Source organism: Taurulus bubalis, assembly GCF_910589615.1.
Source record: "Taurulus bubalis genome assembly, chromosome: 16".
Taxonomy (NCBI): domain Eukaryota; kingdom Metazoa; phylum Chordata; class Actinopteri; order Perciformes; family Cottidae; genus Taurulus; species Taurulus bubalis.
In genome coordinates, this window is record NC_136604.1 from 9,294,168 (window position 1) to 9,315,323 (window position 21,156).

At 44.3% G+C, this 21,156-nt stretch overlaps 1 protein-coding gene across 1 annotated transcript in view; it reads right to left on the reverse strand.

Annotated features, from left to right (window-relative positions):
• Positions 1-1,547: 1,547 nt before the first annotated feature.
• Positions 1,548-21,156, reverse strand: part of dennd3a (DENN/MADD domain containing 3a) — a gene marked incomplete at its 5' end in the record, with an annotated part of 20,277 nt that continues 668 nt past the window's right edge. The window contains 28 exons of the mRNA XM_079232454.1: positions 1,548-2,563; positions 2,657-2,794; positions 2,902-3,020; positions 3,121-3,193; positions 6,817-6,883; positions 6,997-7,151; positions 8,732-8,829; positions 10,607-10,714; positions 10,911-11,040; positions 11,786-11,956; positions 12,062-12,241; positions 12,864-12,943; positions 14,238-14,460; positions 14,773-14,929; positions 15,486-15,645; positions 15,728-15,927; positions 16,629-16,732; positions 16,832-16,928; positions 17,086-17,241; positions 17,831-17,946; positions 18,599-18,718; positions 18,823-18,921; positions 19,152-19,271; positions 19,395-19,506; positions 19,620-19,750; positions 19,831-19,946; positions 20,523-20,658; positions 20,826-20,969. Coding sequence (XP_079088580.1) covers positions 2,369-2,563; positions 2,657-2,794; positions 2,902-3,020; positions 3,121-3,193; positions 6,817-6,883; positions 6,997-7,151; positions 8,732-8,829; positions 10,607-10,714; positions 10,911-11,040; positions 11,786-11,956; positions 12,062-12,241; positions 12,864-12,943; positions 14,238-14,460; positions 14,773-14,929; positions 15,486-15,645; positions 15,728-15,927; positions 16,629-16,732; positions 16,832-16,928; positions 17,086-17,241; positions 17,831-17,946; positions 18,599-18,718; positions 18,823-18,921; positions 19,152-19,271; positions 19,395-19,506; positions 19,620-19,750; positions 19,831-19,946; positions 20,523-20,658; positions 20,826-20,969 — 3,705 coding nt within the window. The 3' untranslated portion in view covers positions 1,548-2,368. The remainder of the gene's footprint in view (positions 2,564-2,656; positions 2,795-2,901; positions 3,021-3,120; positions 3,194-6,816; positions 6,884-6,996; positions 7,152-8,731; positions 8,830-10,606; positions 10,715-10,910; positions 11,041-11,785; positions 11,957-12,061; positions 12,242-12,863; positions 12,944-14,237; positions 14,461-14,772; positions 14,930-15,485; positions 15,646-15,727; positions 15,928-16,628; positions 16,733-16,831; positions 16,929-17,085; positions 17,242-17,830; positions 17,947-18,598; positions 18,719-18,822; positions 18,922-19,151; positions 19,272-19,394; positions 19,507-19,619; positions 19,751-19,830; positions 19,947-20,522; positions 20,659-20,825; positions 20,970-21,156) is intronic.

The following is a 21,156-nucleotide window of genomic DNA, read 5'->3' on the forward strand; positions in this document are numbered from 1 at the left end:
GCAGCGTCATCATCTTCAGAAGACAGATGAAGGCAGATGTTCCAAAAATGAAGAGTACGACAACAGGCCCATTTGTTAAAACTCGTACTGAAGTTGGTCAAACCGTCTAAAAAGGTGCAACAATTTGTGGGAATTTTAATAATTTGGGTACTTCTCCTAACATTGATTTTCTTAACTTAAACTTTACTTCCTGCTGTTTGGGGGTCTCACAGCCCCCCAACACTGTTTGTGTAAAACTAATACAAGCAAGTGATAAGCCGTCAGTTAACAAACGTAAGGAATCCAAATTGATTTATTTGTGAGGAGTACTGTACTGTGAAAGAAAAATAAATAAACAGACCCTATGCAACCTTTGGGTTGAATGAGGAATTGATTTGACTGATTAATGGCTATTTGCGTGAATATAACACTGACTGTTCTACACACTCCCCGCAGAGTAAAATACATATATTATTTTCAGTTCAGTAAACGAAGTCACATGTGTATTTACACAGTTGTTATTCATTTTTCTACCTTTATTCATTTCAGCCTTTCGGTTCACGAAGATGAAATCAAGACTTAGCCAGATTGACTCTCTGTGGAACCCCAAGACACCCTTAGTTTATTCTGAGTTTCCCTCAGAAGGTTTCTTCCTTTTTTCCCTGTGAATGGTTTCTTCAGTTTTTTTCCGATGTGAGGCCCTAGGACAGGGATGTTGTATGTGTACCGATTGTAAAGCCCTCTGAGGCAAATTTGTAATTTGTGATTTTGGGCTATACAAAATAAACTGAATTGAATAGAAAACACCACAGTAGAACCAGCTGATCAAACAAAATAATCTGAAAACAGTAGTAGCTTGAAAGCTCTCTATCATTTGCCTGGTCCTTTGGGCATGTTCTTCTTCCACCCAGTCTGTCGTAACCTGTGTGAGAACATAACTGTAAAACTATAATAATTGTCTGCAGCAAACTTGTAGGAATTCAAACTCTGCATATATGAATGAAACCTGATTACTTTGACTGAAGATGCCACCTTGGCCGCTGATATTTACTTTAACAAATGAGGATGTGTCACTATTTTCATAAACAAAGGGGTTAGTAATTTAGCCAACAAAAGAATTGGCAGATTGATATAAAATAATCAGCTCTGTTATATTGATATTGTGGGTTCTGATCTGTGAAATTGAACTTCAATCAGCTCTCATCAGAAAACTTTAACTTCTCTCTGTATCAAATAGCTCCCTCTTCTGGTGAACTCTGGGAAGTGCAGAAACGCGGAGATGGAGTTACATTTTCAACTGAAACCAACTAGAGCAAATCATTTGCATGTAGTTCTGGAATGGGCACAGTAATAAATGCATGCCATACAACTTTTAGATTACTTTGTTGGATTGCTGGGAGCAATATCTCCCAAGTTTTTGACTTGTAGGCCCTTAAAGTGAAGCAGTATCTACTCATGAGACTTCCTCACCAGTTGCACTACGTCTTTTCAAGTATTTTATTATTTTTAACGAGGTAAACCATATTTACTTTGTTCACTGTTGGTTAAATATTAGAACATATTGTTAACAGTCTTGAAGATATAATAAAAAGTCCTATGAAGTATTAAGTAGTTTGCATCATCACCAGCTTAGTTTACAAAAGGAATGTATTTGATATTCACAGTTATATACAGTGTATATATACATCTTGAAGTTGAGCCTCAGGTGATACAAAAATGTAGTTTAACAGGACAGAAAAACAGATGTGTGCCTACGTCTTTATTCTATGTGTTCAAGAATCCCAAAAAGAATTGGAGAGAAAAATGGAATGTGAAAGAGATCTTCAGTCTATTCGGTTTCACAGTTAATACATAATAATGTTATTGAAACAGTAACAAGTTAGAAATCCATACAAAATTATAAAATGCATATATCACAAATGTCTCAGAACACAAAGACATATGAGAAGCAATTCATAGCCTGGCCTTTAGAATTAAAGCTATATATATATATAACATAATATTTTTAATATAATAAGGCATTTTATAGCTGGGATGTTGGACCTGACCTTCATCTCTCCCGTCAGTCTGTAGAAACATTTTGCCTTAATCCTTCAAACCTACTATCTGGTAACACAGGTACAACTAATGTTGTAGGAAAATAAATAGAGAACATGTAAATACTTGGTCTAACAGTGAGGTAAGTATTTGATAAAGAAATATAACAAGAAAAAAACACTGTGGGTTTGGTCCTTATTTTGTGTGTTTTCATCAGATTCCAGTTGTTGCAGGACTATGCTAGTTCCTCTTGAAAATTTCTAAAGCGTGATAGTTCACAGCGAGTCCCAGAGCAGTTGAAGCGGAGCGATGGCTCCAACTTTAAAACGAGTCCATTCCTAGAGACGCAACTCTACTCCACCTTCCAGATGGCTATCTTTCCGTCGTGTTTGCCAGCTCCGCTGAGGACGTAGCGGTCTTCCGCAGAGCAGAGCGCCGTCACCTTGTCGCTGTGGCCGTGGAGCTCCTTCAGTACCAGGTGGCGCTCTGTGTCCAGGATGTAAATCTTCCCTTTGGTGGATGTGCGGCCAACACAGCCGATCCATACCTGGAGAGAAACGGGAGCATTTGTTAAATATGGATTGTAATGCATTCAAAAGGTAAAGTGTTTCGTATGTGTTCATCAGTACTCTGTATTAACCTGGTTTTTAACTTTGATCATGCAGTAACATCCGGTGCAGTCCTGTAGAGCCACGCGGTGATGCGGTTTGCTGGTGTCCTTAATGTGCCAAATACACACTTCTCCTGAGTCCTCACAAACACTCCACAGCTCCTCCTTCTACCACACACACAAACACATTGGGGAAAGAGGGTCACACTCAAATCCAACATACCAATATATATTGGTGTTGGATTTGAGTGAGTGAGTGAGTGAGTGAGAGATACCTCAGGCAACAGCAGTATAGAGCTGAACATAGCGGTGGATCCTCTCTGCTGCTCTGGTAGAGTCAGACGTTGTTTCAATGAACCGTTCCTCCACACCTCCATTATACTGTCTCTGGAAGCTGAAGATAAACGCAGACAGACAGAGAGATTATTTCTTTGCCCATAATCGACTTCCATGTTTGCTGTTTTAATGCTCCAGTGAGAGAGTGTAAGCCTTACAGCACCACAGCGTCCCGTTACAGCTGTAGACGGATTGCAGGCGGTCGCAGGAGAGGCGGAATTGCTTCTTCGACTAAATGGTTAGGGACACAAAAAAATTTTTTATGAAGTGAAACATTACCGTCAATAGCAGTTGCTCTGACGACAAGGTTGAATGAGAAATGTAACCCTTGAATAAACCTGTAAGCTATGAATGTATCAAAGCTTATTTTATAGCACTTTGACCTTTTATGTGAGCATTCTGATTTATTTAGTACTTGTCCATCCATCCATCCATTATCAGCCGCTTATCCGGGGTCGGGTCGCGGTGGCAGCAGGTTCAGCAGGCCGACCCAGGCTTCCCTCTCACCCGCAACACTTTCCAGCTCATTCTGGGGGATCCCGAGGCGTTCCAAGGCCAGCCGGGAGATATAATCCCTCCAGCGTGTCCTCGGTCTTCCCCGGGGTCTCCTACCAGTTGGACGTGCCTGGAAAACCTCTAATGGGAGGCGTCCAGGAGGCATCCTGACTAGATGCCCGAACCACCTCAGCTGACTCCTTTCGACACGAAGGAGCAGCGACTCGACTCCAAGCTCCCTCCTGATGTCCGAGCTCCTTACCCTATCTCTAAGGGTGAGCCCGGCCACCCTGCGGAGGAAGCTCATTTCGGCCGCTTGTATTCGAGATCTCGTTCTTTCGGTCACGACCCAGAGTTCGTGACCATAGGTGAGGGTTGGAACATAGACCGACCAGTAAATGGAGAGCTTCGCCTTCCGGCTCAGCTCCCTCTTCACCAGGACGGACCGGTACAGCGCCTGTTTTATTGCTGCAGCCGCACCGATCCGTCTGTCGATCTCCCGCTCCACCCTACCCTCACTCGTGAACAAGACCCCGAGATACTTGAACTCCTTCGCTTGGGGTAGGCAGTTTGTCCCCACCTGGAGGGAGCAATCCACCGGTTTCCGGCAGAGCACCATGGCCTCAGATTTGGAGGCGCTAACTCTCATCCCTGACGCTTCACACTCGGCTGCAAAACGCCCCAGTGAATGCTGGAGGTGGCAAACAGGACCACATCATCCGCGAACAGCAGAGAGGCGATCCCGAGACTCCCGAACCGGATCCTCTCCGCCCCCTGGCTGCGCCTAGATATCCTGTCCATGAAGGTCACGAACAGGACCGGTGATAAAGGGCAGCCCTGGCGGAGGCCAACACCCACCGGGAACGTGTCTGACTTACTACCGAGGATACGAACACAGCTCCTACTGCAGGCGTACAAAGACCGGATAGCCCGTGCCAACGGGTCCGACACCCCATACTCCCGCAGCATCCCCCACAAAAACCCCCGAGGGACCCGGTCGAAAGCCTTCTCCAAGTCCACAAAGCACATGTAGACTGGTTGGGCAAACTCCCAGGACCCCTCCAGTAGTCTTGCAAGGGTAAAGAGCTGGTCCACTGTTCCACGACCGGGACGGAATCCGCACTGCTCGTCTTGAATCTGAGGTTCGACAAGCGGTCGGAGCCTCCCTTCCAGCACCCTGGCATAAGCTTTTCCCGGGAGGCTGAGCAGTGTGATGCCACGATAGTTTGAGCACACTCTCCGGTCCCCCTTCTTGAAGATGGGAACCACCACCCCGGTCTGCCAGTCCATGGGCACTGTTCCCGACCCCCATGCGACACTGAAAAGGCGTGTCAACCAAGACAGCCCAACAATGTCCAGCGCTTTCAGCATCTCAGGGCGGATCTCATCCACCCCTGGCGCCTTGCCACCAAGGAGCTTTTTGACTACCTTAGCGACCTCTGCCAGGGATATGGGAGAAACCACCCCAAAGACTTCCGGCGCTGCCCCCTCTCCGGGGGACATGTTAGCCGGGTTTAGGAGTTCCTCAAAGTGCTCTTTCCACCGCCCGACGATGTCCCCAGTCCGGGTCAGCAGTTCCCCCCCCCCCGCTGAGAACAGCCTGGGGTAGGCCCTGCTTTCCCTTCCTGAGCCGTCGGATGGTTTGCCAGAACTTCCTTGAGGCCAACCGAAAGTCCTTCTCCATGGCCTCCCCGAACTCCTCCCATGCCCGAGTTTTAGCATCCGCGACCATCGCAGCTGCAGCCCTTCTGGCCTGCCGGTACCCGTCAGCTGCTTCAGGAGACCCCTGGGCTAGCCAGGCCCGAAAGGCCTCCCTCTTCAGTTTGACGGCTTCCCTCACCCCCGGTGTCCACCACCGGGTTCTCGGGTTGCCGCCACGACAGGCACCGATGACCTTCTGGCCACAGCTCCGAGCAGCCGCGTCCACAATAGAGGCTTTGAACATGGTCCACTCGGGTTCCATGTCCCCAGCCTCCCTCGGGATTTGTGAGAAGTTCTTCCGGAGGTGGGAGTTGAAGACCTCCCGGACAGGATCCTCCGCCAGACGTTCCCAGTTCACCCTCACTACAGGTTTGGGCTTGCCAGGTCTTTCTAGCCGACTCCCCCGCCATCTGATCCAACTCACCACCAGGTGGTGATCAGTTGACAGCTCTGCTCCTCTCTTCACCCGAGTGTCCAAGACATACGGCCGCAGATCAGATGATACGACTACAAAGTCGATCATTGATCTCCGGCCTAAGGTGTTCTGGTACCAGGTACACTTATGAGCCACCTTATGCTCGAACATGGTGTTCGTTATGGACAAACTGTGGCTAGCACAGAAGTCCAACAACAAAACACCATTCGGGTTCAGATCGGGCAAGCCGTTCCTCCCAATCACGCCCCGCCAGGTTTCTCTGTCATTGCCCACGTGAGCGTTGAAGTCTCCCAGGAGAACTATGGAGTCGGCAGGAGGCGCCCTTTCCAGGACCCCTCCCACCGACTCCAAGAAGGCCGGATACTCCGAACTGCTGTTCGGTGCATAAGCACAGACAACAGTCAGAGCTTTACTCCCTGCAACCCGTAGGCGCAGGGAGGCGACCCTCTCGTTCTCCGGGGAAAACTCCAACATAGCAGCACTCAGCCGGGGGCTCGTGAGTATCCCCACTCCCGCCCGGCGCCTCTCACCCTGGGCAACTCCAGAAAAGGACAAAGTCCAACCCTTCTCCAGGAGCTTGGTTCCAGAACCCATGCTGTGCGTGGAGGTGAGCCCAACTAAATCTAGCTGGTACCGCTCCACCTCCTGCACCAGCTCCGGCTCTTCCCCGCTAGCGAGGTGACGTTCCACGTCCCTAGAGCTAGTCTATGCTGCCGGCGATCGGCTCGTCCAGGTCTCCTGCCTGGCCCGCCGCCCGTTCTGCATAGCACCCGACCCCGATGCTTCCCCCCGCGGGTGGTGAGTCCACAGGGTTGCTGGTCCATGATCTTTTTTCGGGCTGAGCCCGACCGGGCCCCATGGGTGAAAGCCCGGCCACCAGACGCTCGCCGTCGAGCTCCCCTCCCGGGTCTGGCTCCGGGAGGGTGCCCCGGTTTCCCTTGTCCGGGCGAGGTAGCTTCATTCCGTGGGCCGTACATCATCAGGGTTTTTTGAACCGCTCTTAGTCTGGGCTCTCCCCCGAGACCTGTTTGCCTTGGGAGACCCTACCAGGGGCTGACGCCCCGGACAACATAGCTCCCAGGATCACTGAGCCACTCAAACTCCTCCACCACGTTAAGGTGGCGATTCATTGGAGGAATGTATCAAAGCTTATTTTATAGCACTTTGACCTTTTATGTGAGCATTCTGATTTATTTAGTACTTGTGTTGGTTTAAAACGGACCTGGAGTGTTGAGACGTCCCACATCATGACGCTTCCCTCTGCACTGCAGGAGTACGCCACCTTCTGGCTGAATAACAAGTGAACGTGTGACAGGTCAGACAAAAATATACATAGAAGGGACACTTGGTGAAATAGTGCGCGTCAAAGGTGTGTGACAGGACAGTTGTGTGTGTGTGTTACTTGTGTTTGTCCGTGTCGAGTGCCAGTCCGGTGACCTCCGCCCGGTGTTCAGTCAGCTGTCTGTTACAGATCATGGCCACCATGCTGATGATGTAGATAACAGAGTCATCAGAGCCCATCCACACCTGGTCCTTATCAACTCCCAGCATGCAGTTCTGAAAACGGAGACAGAAAGACACGCTACTGATCAGAATTCACAAAGCTACGGAGAACAAGCCAGGTGTCTACGCATATGAGTTAAGACTAAATATGAAAACATTTTGGATGAATAATAGGAATGAATAGGCTGTTTAGAGGAGGCAACATACAGTAAGGTCCCACACGTAACCTACATGCTTTTTTTTTAATTTTCAGCTGCATTTTACATCAGTGACACTCGTTTCTTTTAGAAAACTCAAGGTAAGTGATTAGCAATGAATTAGTCAATGTCAGACAATAAATGAACTAATATTTTGATAATTGACGAATTGCTTAAGTTGCATTTCTGGTTCTTGCTTCTAAAGTGTGTGTATGTGCTGCTTTTCTTTCTGTCATGTGAGAGGAAAATGGACAACTTCTGGGTTTGTGGACGGCCCGAACAAGAACATTTGGAGACGTCACCTTAAGCTTTAGGTAACTGAAACATCGCTCAAGTGGCCAAGACAACTTAACTTTTCCCCCCCAAGATCTCTTGGTCACCTTAGTTGAATTGATTAATTGAGAAAATACCCGTAGCAGGTATACATACCTGTAGCATGTATAAACGTAAAAAGATTAGGTTATGCATAATCCTAATATTTATTTTGGGTTAAACAGAACGTGCTGAGAGTTTAGTGTGGGTGGAAATGAATTGTGCACTACTTAAACTCTGCACTAGGTGGAGGCATTTTCTAATAAACAACACTTGGCGCTTGAACAGCACTGTGTCTAATACTGTAATCTGTTTCTACAGTTTCAGACTGTTTGGGGAAAAAACATATGAAATCAAAATAAAATATGTCTATAAAGATGCTCAGCCATAACTAAAAAGAAAAGAAAAATCTGCTTGTTATTTTCTTATCAGTTGCTATTTTAATCATCAGTCATGTGTTAGGTTACTACTGTAGAAGTAAGTGCAATGTCCAAATGCTTCAATACGTGACGTAGTCGCGAACTGTGTGCAAATATTATGCTTGAGTCTTAAGAAAACACACACACACACACGTTAACATATTTCATGTGACTGTGCCCTGCATGCTTGGAGTCGAGGACAGTGATTAGCCCCGAGCCTGAAACCTTTACATTCATCCTTAACTTAATTTACCTTGAACATTCTCCACCCAACTTTCACTTGTTTGTATCTTGTTGTGAGAGTCGATGTTCGCATAGAACATTTGTTGGTCTTGGAGGGAATGAAAACTATTCAAAACATGTGCTTGCAAGTCTGAAGATAATACTGACACCGTTTGAGGTGAAGAATACAGGAGGAAAACTTGGAGGGAAACAGTTTCATCTGTATCTGATGTCAGTGGTGTGCATGTGCTGCTGATCCTGTCCAGATGTGAAGAATTCAAACATCTCGTCAAGCGCTAAGTGATAGAAGAACTTGTGAAAAAGAGATACAAAGCAAAATAACGGAGTCATAACTCCTGGGAAGAATTTAAAATCGGTGCGTGCAGTGTGTGTGTGTGTGTGTGTGTGTGTGTGTGTGTGTGTGTGTGTGTGTGTGTGTGTGTGTGTGTGTGTGTGTGTGTGTGTGTGTGTCTGTTTTTGTTACCAGTCTTGCATTTCCAACATGGCAGGTGTGTGTGAGGGACCAGCTGGAGGCATCAAACACCATCACCTTCCCCATGCTCACAGACACCCATAACTGACCTGAAACACATGGAGTATTGATCACTTATTTCACAGTACCGTATCGGAAAAAACTTGTGACCTACAGCTGCCAGTGTTTATTCTTTCAGGAGGCCGAGAGGGAAATGTGAACGTCAACCGACAGTTTGAATGGAAACACTTCATGTTCAAAACAATTTTTCTGCTGCCTGACTCCACCCAGGCTTCACCTAACGGTCAGATATCCTCTAACGTACTCAGCGCTATTTAAAAGCACCGCTGGCGGAAAGAAAAAGAAAGTAACGCCCTGTATTTCATAGGAGGGGCAACAGAGAGCAAGAGAGAGCGAAGAGACGCAAGAGAGAGAGGAGGTAGAGAAGTAGGAGTGAACTGGCCATACGCCAGAAATTCAATTCAGTGACCTATATTCAAACTGGAGTGTCGGAGGGAGGCAGGGAGGGAGGGTCTGAATAGCCAGATTTGTTCTTTTAACCAACAGAAATCTGAGAGCTGACTGCGACAGAAGTACTGAACAGAGTCTGTATATGTGGGCATCAGTGAGTATGAGTGTTCGCCACTGTGTTAGTGCCGGGGGTCAGTCTGCCACCAGCCGGGCATCTAAGTGGCCCCATATGGTCGGTCCACTGAAGGCAATGGCTTTATAGTGCTTTTTAAGATGTTTCCTCTCACTCTTCCTGCCGCGTAATGCGCCAGTCTGTCTGCCCCAGCATAGTAAAGTCAGAGGACTGTTACCAAAGGCTCAACAACAGTAAACAATTATTGTGTTTTAAGGTCAAACGTGAGGGCTGGGATTTCCTGACGGGCGACAGAATAAAAGAACAATCTGTGCCTTAGAAAAGGTTTGGGCTGCCACAGCTGCCAGAACAGCTTCAGGACTCCGTGGTGAATTGTTGTTCCAGCCTCTGGAACTCTACTGGAGGGAGGAATAGCATTTTATTAAAAGCAGCTCACTCATATTGTGTTTTATGTTCTTGAGGAGAGCACTGCAGACATCTGGTGACCCTTTGTGTATTAAGTGAAAGTTTCCGTATTCAGGTTTTCCAAGATTTTCCTTCTATGTGGTAAAGCTTTGTTTTCCACATTAAATACACTTTGTTTTGTGTTCCTGCATTATTTGAGCATTTTAGATCTCATGAAATAAACCCACTGCTACTTTAGCTACGAGTATTTTCTAGGTGAGCTTCTTCTTGCTTTTACTATCTTGTGGAGTGCAGCAAAAGTGGGGTGCAGCAAAGTTACGGTCTTTCTGCAGAATTACAAGTCAAAACACGGCCAAAGGTTTACTGTTTACAACTGTTTTTCCCAGAGAGGGACGGCATCACACCTGCTGTTGACATGATTACTATTGCTGTATATTCAACGGGATTATCTGATTTATTCTGTTAACATGATTTCAAAGCTGCCACTTGAAAGGCTGAACTGTATTTATATGACAATTTAACCTTAAGGAGAGGTTTCCCTTCAAATATATTTGTACATTTCTCGCTGACATCCTTGTGTTTTCAGAGGTTGAGAAACTTTGTGTGCAGCTTTATGACGGACTGTCTCTTTATGTTGGATTGAGTGGCGATGACAAAGCAAAGGTCATGTGTGTATTTGCCAATCTGTGCATATGTCAGTGACTGTGTGTTGGTGTCTCAGTTGAAACTCTGGAGTGTACAACTTCCTTCCTTGAGAAAAAGAGAGAGAGAGAGAGAGAAAGAGAGAGAGAGAGAGAGAGAGAAAGAGAGAGAGAGAGAGAGAGAGAGAGAGAGAGAGAGAGAGAGCACTGAGGAGATTGCTTGGTGACAGTTTTTACCTGGTGTGTACAGAAGCACATCTACAGCCTGAGGTGCAGCGAGCTCCACCGAGGGGTTGATTTTGTGCTTCAGCGTCTCTGAAGTTGTCTTTGGGACCATCATCGGCACTAGAGACACACAAATCAATATTAAAGAAAGTTAACTAATCGTTCACAGATAGTGAACCTATATTAGGAATAACAAAGGTTTTAGTGCATCATAGAAGCATCCAAACTGAATCAAAGCAAACTGAAGTGATAATGGGAGGTAAAGTGGTAAAAGTAAACCAAACGGGACAGAATCTACAACAATAATCATCAGCACCTTCCATCTTGATGCGGTCAAAGTGAGCCAACTTGGAAGCAGCGTAGATGGCCTTACTGCTCTGAAGGCTGCCCACCACTGCGTCCATTAGCAAGGCGTTGGTCAGAGCCTGCTGCATGTACTGGGGGTCCTGGAGACAAAGATCCATTCACAATTACGCCACAACTTGACATGTAGCGCTTTGCAAAAACAGCATAAAAAAGGCATTACCGGTACATTGAGAATGTACAAAAGAAAATTCTAGATTAAGAAAAACATTTGTGAAAGCAAGCTAAATTAATTTTAGTGGTATGACTTCAATTATAAATGAATAATTGCTTTGGTGAGATAAATTAGAGATACATATGTGTTGATTATTTGGTTTGTATATTGGTGCAATGCTGTCAGAGGTCTTGACATTGGGCCGGCTTATTCACCGTGAAAAACAGAGAGTAAAAAAATAAGCAACCAAAAGAGAGAAAGGAGAGGAGTGAGAGACAGAGATGTTACAGTTACATCATCTGGTTTCACAAAGGAAATTCTCCGTCTTTGGTCCTGTGAGTATTTGTGTTCGGGTACGCCTCAGGGAATTTCAAACACACCTACCAAAGGTCAGTGAAGTTTATGATGACTGGCATGAGCACGCACACAAGTACACACACACACACACACACACACACACACACACACACACACACACACACACACACACACAAGTACACACACGTACACACACAAGGCCAAGTTATGAGTAATAAAGGCACATGATAACTCACCACATTATCTTTCTGCAATTATTCCTCTCTTTTCTGATCCATCCCCCTCCCACACACACACACACAGCACCTTATACTGGCACCCACATACTCACATTCACCCCTCAGTTACAGCTTTACCTTGTGTTGGTCTGCCATATTGCGCCCAGCCCACATCTCTATGACCATCAGGTTCCATAGCTCAGTCTCCGTTTTCAAATTGGCCTCGAACGTCTCTTTCCTGCCCTGAACACGCAGCTTCAGGCTGGGGATTCTCAGGAGGAGGAAGGGAGCCGAGGACACTTTCACCTCCTAGAGGAAAGGAGAGGAAGAAAGGATGTATATCACTATGCAGGATCAACATACTGAAAATGTAACCTAGAGTCCAAAGGTCTTTTGTCCTTCCTTTTGGCTCACCTCTAAATCTCGGTACTGTGCCACCTCCACGTATCCCGGTCGTCCGTCGGTGAGCAGGAAGAGCCGGCGCTGAGTCATGGCGATCTTCCCCACACCGCGGCTTGTCTTGACAGAGGAGGACAGCTTGAAGACACACTCGCTGGGCTCAATGTGCTCTGAGACGGACGCTGGCAAGCACACCTGAAAATCACACAACAAAACCTGATTCAGCTGATTTCACTGGTTTGTCAGTTGGTCAAGGAAAAACCTTTTCAACAGCAGGTTTTATCTTTAAATGGCCCTTTTGGTGTTTCAGTTGATGAAAAAGAAGAGTTGGAAACTTATATTCATGCAGTTCGCGGTCAAAATAACAAAATCAATTGGTATTATCAAACAATTAAATGAATTTGTTGATTAACTCTTAATTACAGTTTAATTTACTCATAGCTCACATATTGCAATATTGTTTGAGTTGCCATGTTTTCAGCCAATCTTAAGATCCTTTCTACCATCTAACCTTTCTATCATTTTAACATTCAATAGATTTTCAGATACAAAACTAAACTAATACAAGTGCTTAAGCAAAACAACACAATCTTAGTTCTCGATGTTTGCTGATGGATATGCCGGTTAGCAGACGTAAAATAAGCCTACAATTTCAATTATGATCAGCTGACAAGCACATTGGGATTGATTTTCCGTCTGTGTCACACTTCACTATTACACTGTAAATGTAAATATAACTGCAGTCGATGTTGCCAAAACTGTACCATTCAAGATTTGGGCTCAAGTTGCATGTAACAAGTTAAGCCCACATACAGACCTCCTGTGCCTCCGCCTCAGTCTCCTTCCAGATGGTGTAGAAGACTCGAAACAGCTCGGGACCGACTTGCTTCTGCTGACCTGCAACAAACAAACACACCCTTTCATCATTAGGTATCCTTTATTATTCTGTGTCGACACAGCCAGAGGCTGAAACTGTATAGAAATGCTCAGCTTCATACTGTCTCTCACTCACACAAACACACTCACACAAATATCTGGTAGCTGACCGGGCCAACTCCTTTTTTAAGCAGTCTAATCTTCCAGCTTGCCTGCAAAGTGAGCAGTTGGGGGCTGTCCTCCCGTACGTTAAAACAATAATACAGTGCACTCCCCCTCACACACCATCCCATACAGGCATAGCCATCTGTTAATTACTACTGAGCATAAAGTTTAGGCGAGAAAATGTTATGTAACTTTTTTTAAATTTTAAATCAGTATTTAGCTCAAAATTCAGTTTCATTATGACTTCAAATAGCCACAGCAGGACACGTCATATTGAAGTCAAGTAGTCTGCAGAGTGATATTGTGGAGCTGATAGCCAGGCATCCAACACTCTGAACACTCTGTCTGTATCTCATTCAGCAGGTCAGAAGAGGAAAAGGAAAACTTGATGTTGGCTCTTTTTACCGAACGGGATGTAACTTTCCCTTTTCCAAAACCATAATGTGGAAAGCAAGATAAGCTCTCTCTACAACCTTCCTTCCTGAAGAAAGATATCTAGAATGCAATTTGGGCTAAAACCTCAGCTTTTGAAAAAGTACCTCACCTCCCCCTCTTAAAACATTGTGCCTCCCTAGGAGATATTATCTTAAATTAAAAACAAATACCCCTTTATTATTCAGCCCATCGCTCATATAACTTGTCCTTCCCGTTTACTTACCCAATCGGAGAAAACAGGAATGTTGACAGGTCACTGCAACAGTGGTGTTCAAGTCTGCTTAGTGCATCACCATATGCAACTTATAATATTTGCCTTTCGCCACCAGCTGAAGGCCAGTAAATTACCACTGCAGCCCTGGTTACACCTACAACACTAAACAGCCCTGCATGACCAACTCTCCTTCTTCAAGAAGGGCTGAGGTAATGATTAACCTGAGGAATGAGTGTTTGCCTAGAAAGAGGTAGAAGGAGTGTGTGTGTGTGTGTGTGTGTGTGTGTGTGTGTGTGTGTGTGTGTGTGTGTGTGTGTGTGTGTGTGTGTGTGTGTGTGTGCTTAGGCAGCAACTTGGAGTTGTAAGAAAAGTCCTTTGGGAGAACCTGTATGATCAAAAGAATGGAAAAAAAAAAAAGCCCGAGCTGCTCTCATAAATGTGCATTAAAAGCACATAATGCACACATACGTACATGTAAGTGCAGTATACAACCCCACTTACCTACAGTTAAAGCATCAAAGAGTCTATGTATGGTTCCTTGATCTTTTACAATGCCGGACTCCTGGATACATTTCACAAACTCCTCCAGCTGCATATATGTTTTCGGCAGCTTGAAGCGCTTCACGGCATCTTCCTCACAGCCGTTGCCGTCGCGCGCGAGTTCCCGCTCCTGGTCTCTCTTGACCCGACTGATGAGCCGCTTCAGTTCTGGCCGTTTGTCGACCTGTGGAGAGATTTCATTATTACGGCGCTAATCAATATGGTCATCAGAATAATGACAGAAGTTCTGATACAACTCAGGGGTTGGGAATTGAGTTATTGACAGCCATTAGTGATGACTTTTAGACCATTAGATTGTTTCTTTGCCAGAGTGTTGTACACCTCAACAACAATACGATTGCTTAAACTTGACCAATACAGACAGTATATACTGTATATAAATATATAAATGATGCAATCAACTGAAGTGAATCCAGATAACTGCATTTACAACGAGCAGAGAACAACACAGTGTCTTCATTCATGACAGACTGACCTGTGACCTTTCAGCTTCTGGCAGAGAGTCAACCAGAGACTTAACCATCTGAGAAGGGAAGATGTCTGAGTCGGTCTTATAAAGGCTCTGGAAGTCCTCCAGTGCATCCAGACGCCTGTTGGACACAGTGTTCACCAAACCTCGCAGGTAGTGGTACCTGGAGAGAGCGACGGATGGATTAGGTTAGGTGTCTGATAAGGGTTGTTCCGTTGTCTAGAAGTTTTTGGTTGGTTAGCAATTTTGCAATTCTCAAATGAATTTATAAACTATTCACACATAATGATACAATCACTAAGCACAGTGTGAATGTTTAAAAAAAGATAACATCATAACTCGTGGTGTACAACCTGTTTTTCTAGTTTATTATTTCCTTTAAAAACAAAAAAAATAATGACACAGCAGGAAATCTGACAGAGAAGCATCTGCTTCAGAAAACGGGTTGTCTGAGGTATTTGTATTTGCTTTGTTTAAAAAAATGTAATATAGCTTCTATTTAGTGATGGAGTCACCGTCTAAAGTTCATGGATCAGAAATTAAAACAATTAATCTGAGCGAGTCACAAACACAAATACAGTGCCGAAAATACTTTATCAACATTTGTTGATGAAAAACAGTTAAAAGAGCAAAGAGCATACAGATATTTAATATTGAATGTTTGTTTCTCAGCTAAACAATAAACAATATACATTATCAGTTATGTCTCCTCATAGTACCTGGCCATCAGGGCAGAGTCTTCAGGTTGTGTAGCGTTAATAGCCTTCCCCAGCGAAGAAACCATGTCAGAATAATAGTTCTGGACGTAATGATAGGCCAGCGGAGGGGGGAACTCAGGGAGGCGGAAAACCTTCACCGCTTTCTGAGGAATCTTCAACCCTAGAGGGTGACAATGGAAATTAGAAATAGTTTGACACTTAATTGACTCTCCATTAATCTGTTTTGATCCATCAGTGCTGACCAACATCCGGTGACATCTTCCTGAGGGAGGCTGGTCTGTTGGAGCTGATCACGGTATCGTTGGCAGGCTGCTCCAGGTTCGGCAGGCTGGCTCCCAGCCTCCTGCTCAGTCTGTCACTGGGGCTGACGTAGCTGCTGTAGCCGCGCCTGGACAGATCCGACAGGAGAGGACGCCGAGGAGACTCCGTCATCGCACGATTCCTGTAGAAAGACGCGGAGGAGACATGTTTAGCTCTCTGTCAATACTTTTATTATTACATGAAGGCAATCCATTTGTTCATTTATGGGGGTTGGCTGAGCAATAAACCCAGATGATAAATATTCTTACAGTACTTAATTGGTTATAGCCAAATCTCCCATTCCAGTTATTCACTACATAAGTGTCTTTATTACCGGAGGGGCTCTCGAAAAGCACGCCAGTGTATCTTCTACACTATGTGCATTACTCAACCAGTCAGTTCATACAGATAGAAATATATACAAACTATATGAAAGCAAAACTGGGCATTTTCATTATCCATTCATTTGCTAATTATTTCCTCAAACAATAGATTACTTTGCCCTGAAATTGTTTTTGTCCAACAGGTTGAAACTTAATTAAGTGTGGATCACCTAATTGTTCCAGTTCTATCGGGCTGAGAAAGTATAATACGTCTAGGGAAGCCATAAAGCAGACTAAGGGCTGCGTTATGCTAGAAAATAACCACTTTACAGGACTGCATGTCTCATGGGAGGTGAGAATTCCCACTCGGCTTGTAACCTGAAAATGTCTTAACATGATCTTTAAAATATCCTCGTTTTAAGTGTGCAACAAACAAACTACTCAGCTTGCACTTTTATACCGACAGGTGCGTGGTTACCGCTGTCTCTCAGCTATGACATCATACTAGCAGATATCCTACCTGTGTGCATGGTTACGCGTGTTCTGCTCCATGCGGCTGAAGGCGTCCCGTTTCCTGTTCAGCCTGTCTCTCAGGAATGAGTGGAAGATATGAGTGTCTAATGCCTGGGGACAACAACAAAGAGAAACATGCAGCACAGATTGTCAGAGTTTGAGCTTGTGTGTGCACGCGTGTGTCTTGTTTGTAAAAAGTTGTGAGTGTACCTTCTTGTAAAAGAGCTGGTCTGCTGGCTCCCTCGTCCTCAGAAACTCCTCACTGTTGAAAACTCTGTGTTCATGGTTTAGAAAGTCCTGGACGCCTCTGACGAAGACAACACGACAGATAGAAAGAGGGGCAGTTAGATTAAACATACAGAAACAGAGAGAAATGGCTTAATTTAGTCAAATATATTCGAAGATGTAACTTATACCTACTGACCACTGTATTTCCTAGAATCACAGCTATTTGAGAGCTTTACCTGAAGATGTTGACCACGAGTTCCAGAGCGATGTTTTGTATCTGCGTGTTGAGGCGTGTCTGCCAGTCTCTGCGTTGGCATCGCAGCGCGTTGGCATCAGTGCCCGCTCCAAGATGACACAGCTCCAGGTCAAAGTGAAGCTGGAGACACTCTGCCCTACACACACAGTACACCAAGTACGTAAGAGTCGGATTGACCAGAACAGACTCACAGGACTTTTCCTGAATAAACTGTGTTCCCTTTGTAATTTGATTTAGCTGGTATTTAGGAGGTAGATTTGATTTTGCTCCATACATATACATATATATATATATATATATATATATATATATATATATATATATATATATATATATATATATACATATACACACACATATACATATATATATATATATATATATATATATATATATCTTCTATCACTGTATGTGCATTTTTGATTTGGTCTTCAGTGCAGTGGAGACATGCTTTGAAGATAAAATAAAAAGATCAGATTTTCTGTTATTGGATAATGGAGTGAATTGAATAGCTGAATAAAAGAGGAAATCAAATGTATTTCTTAGATGTTCAACATTTCCTACAATTCCCTAGATGTAAATATAACCAGAGATATTGAGGTGGTAGCAGAAAAGGGAGAAAAATGGCTGATTTTTGACACATTTTTGTGATGATGATCTCATCTAAATGCTGTGTGTGTGTGTGTGTGTGTGTGTGTGTGTGTGTGTGTGTGTGTGTGTGTTACCTTGACATAAAGCTCTCAGCTGCAGCCAGAGGGATAGCTGGTAGGTCAATGGTTTCAGACCATGACGACTGAATGATGCCATCATCAACATTCACCAGAATTAGCTCTTCTGTCTCCTACACACACACACACACACACACACACACACACACACACACACACACACACACACACACACACACACACACACACACACACACACACACACACCCCAATGGGTTCATTACGACAGAGTCTGACTGTGCTCTCCTGTGTTCGACTAACAGGCAGCTACTGTTAGATATGTGAATTAAGCTTCTGTAAGACACTGAATAAAGATGAATGCAGTGGAGAACCAGTTATCGTTAAATACTGTACGTTAGCTCAAACGAGACAATTGCAAAATGACTGGTCATTTGAATTACACGCTAGCAATTTTATTAAAATGTATGATGTAATACCCAATGTTAACTATACTGCCAAGAGACTTGCCCTTTCTGGGAAATAGCCAAGCCATTATAGGGTAGAGGGATGGTGAAGCTAAGAGTTATCCATTAACTCCACTGGTTCTGACTAAAATGTATAAAAAATGCATTTTCTTTTTTAGATTCAAGATTCAAAATTCAATCATAAAAAAAGTTTAGATATTAACTTGATATCAACTGAAGCCAAATCTTAACTTTGGCATAAAATATCAGATTTGCTGACACGACTTGGCCCAAAGCAAGAAAGATAAGACTGTAAGCCTTGATGCTGATAAGAAAGTGTGTAGACAGTGAAGGTACTCACTGCAGCGACCTCTTCAAAATGACTGATGTGACAGCCCATCAGGAAGGCTGTGGGAGCCATGAGGAAGTCCAGCATTCCTCTCGCCAAGACAGGAACATAAGGCTGCTGCCAGGACAGAGGCTGAAAGAGGACGACAGATGAAAACATGGATAAGTTATACAATATTTCTTCAAAGTAAAAATTAAATATTGAAATTGTGAGACACATTTTCCCCATCTACTGACCTGCAGGTACAAAAGCAAACTCTCTGCGACAAGAGTGAGTCTGGCCCAGTCGGCAGAGAATAATACCACCCTCTGCTCTTGAAGGAGGAAGGAAAGCACCTATAGAGAGAGACGGGCCTCATGGCGTTACCTTAAAATAAGAACTTTTCCAGTTTGTTTTACTTGTACTTCATGAAATAAAGGAACTGGCTATACCTCATTTCTCAAAAGAAATACCCATACACACAGTAAAGGTATCTTTGTATGACTAAATAAATATATTTGACATCATTTTAAGACTCCCTCTTGTGTTTCTACACGATGCAAGAGCAGTCTGTGTGCTGAATTACCTGGAGCAGTGTTGTGTGCGTGAAACAGAGGAAAGGAAGATGCAGGTCGATGTCGATAATAGGACTGTCCTGATCCTCCCTTGATGGAAGAACCACGTGGATGGGACGGAGGTTGAAGGACTAACACACAGAAACACACACACATTTTACTGTGAATATCTAGCAGAGACAAATACAGATAAAGTGAGGGTGAGAGAAAATTTGTTTGAGATATCTCAACTGAGAGACAAAGTGTTTTCTGACCACATTTAGCTGTCCAGGTGGTGGTAAAGGGACCAGGGACAGCTTGGCGGAAAATTCCTTTATGGTCTCCTCAAAGTCTGCTTGTCTCGTAGGCCGCAACAGGACCAGGAGACTGAGAATCGAGTCGGGGGAAGGAGAGGCGGGGGTGGGAGACAGGTTTAATATGTCACCAAATCACCTTAACCAAGGTCAGGTTATCCATCAACCATTAATATAAATTATTACCATGACAAGCAGTCTTTCAGAGCATTGTAATAGGGGAACTTGGAGATGATACACACAGCAAACGGTGTATAGAGGCGGGACTTTGACAAACTCCCCCTGTAGCCATTCTGGATAGCACCTTCCTGACAGGACTGACAGGGTAGACAGCCAATGAGAAACAACCATCTACATTCATTGGATTTTCTGTGTGTGTCTGTGTGTGTGTCTGTACCTGCACAGTTCTGTAGTACTGCACGACAACTCCATGGGTTCGGTTCCCAAACAGGTCGGTAAAGACCAGGAAGTGATAACTGTCTTCTCTCAGCTCATTGGCTAACTGAAGACCACCTATCCAAAAGGAAATGTAAGAGTTAAATTCACATAAACATCCATCCATCCATCGGCTTTTGCTGAGGCGACCGCTCCGGTACCCGTCTGCTGTTTCCAGAGACCCTTGGGTCAACCAAGCCTGAGGCCTCCTTCCAAGTTATTAACATCCAAGTCGCAATATTAACTGGGAAACTCACGATTTTTGTCATAATAAAAGACATATGGCAAAAGTGCATGTCAGTGCATGTCTGCATACCAGTGGGTGGTTTTGGTGCGTAATCTACATTGCAGACTTGAAAGTGAGATAGTAATCCATGACGGTGGTTATGGCAAGATTCTTCTCAAAAGTATAATCTGTGACTCATCATGACATTGTCTAGTTAGATCAGAGGAAATCAAGGTTTGGACATGTAATGCCATGCACTAAAGAAGTAAGCAAAGCACACGAGGCAAAATAAAAAACGTGTTGCTCGAGATGGCCACTGCCACTTATGGAACGAACTCTTGTATTTGCAAAACAAATTTTCCCCATTGCGTTTCATTCAATTCAAAACATGGACATGTTAAGTTTGTCACAGAGGAAACACACGGTACCAGGGAAACAGAGCTGTGGCAATGCGATGAGGTCCAGATCCTTTGGAACACTGATGTCCTCTGTTGCTGAGGACGCGTCAGTACGATTGTTGGTTTCTCCGTTAGGCGACCCCTCTGGAATACGATCTCGCCTCTTCTGCAAACAACCAGAAAAACAAGAAATGTGGATGTTATTTCACATCAACAAAGATGCCTGCTGAATGTGATCTGAAAGGCTCAATCCTTCATCAGCATGTTAAGTGTCTCAAACTGACCGTTAATATATGAAAATGACTTTTCAAATAATAAAAACATTTTGTTTACCTTTTTGATGAAGCTCCTCCTCCTCTGGACACGACTGAAAGCTGGTCCAATCAACTGGCTGGAGTTGGTCTCCTTGGAAACAAATGGCGGGGCATGGACCTGCAGTACCTCTGCTTCCAACACCGGGATTTTGTCTAACTTACTCTGCAGATTAAGCTATGACAAATATTTAGGGTTATAGGTTTGGCAAACCAATCAGTCACTGTGTACATTAACACCCAGCACAAACACCTGTCTAATGTCTTCATAAATTGCTTTCCAAGCTGTGCCATTATTTCAGTATTTCAGATCAAATGTTTAGGTGCATGTGAATATGAAGCTGTGGGGAATG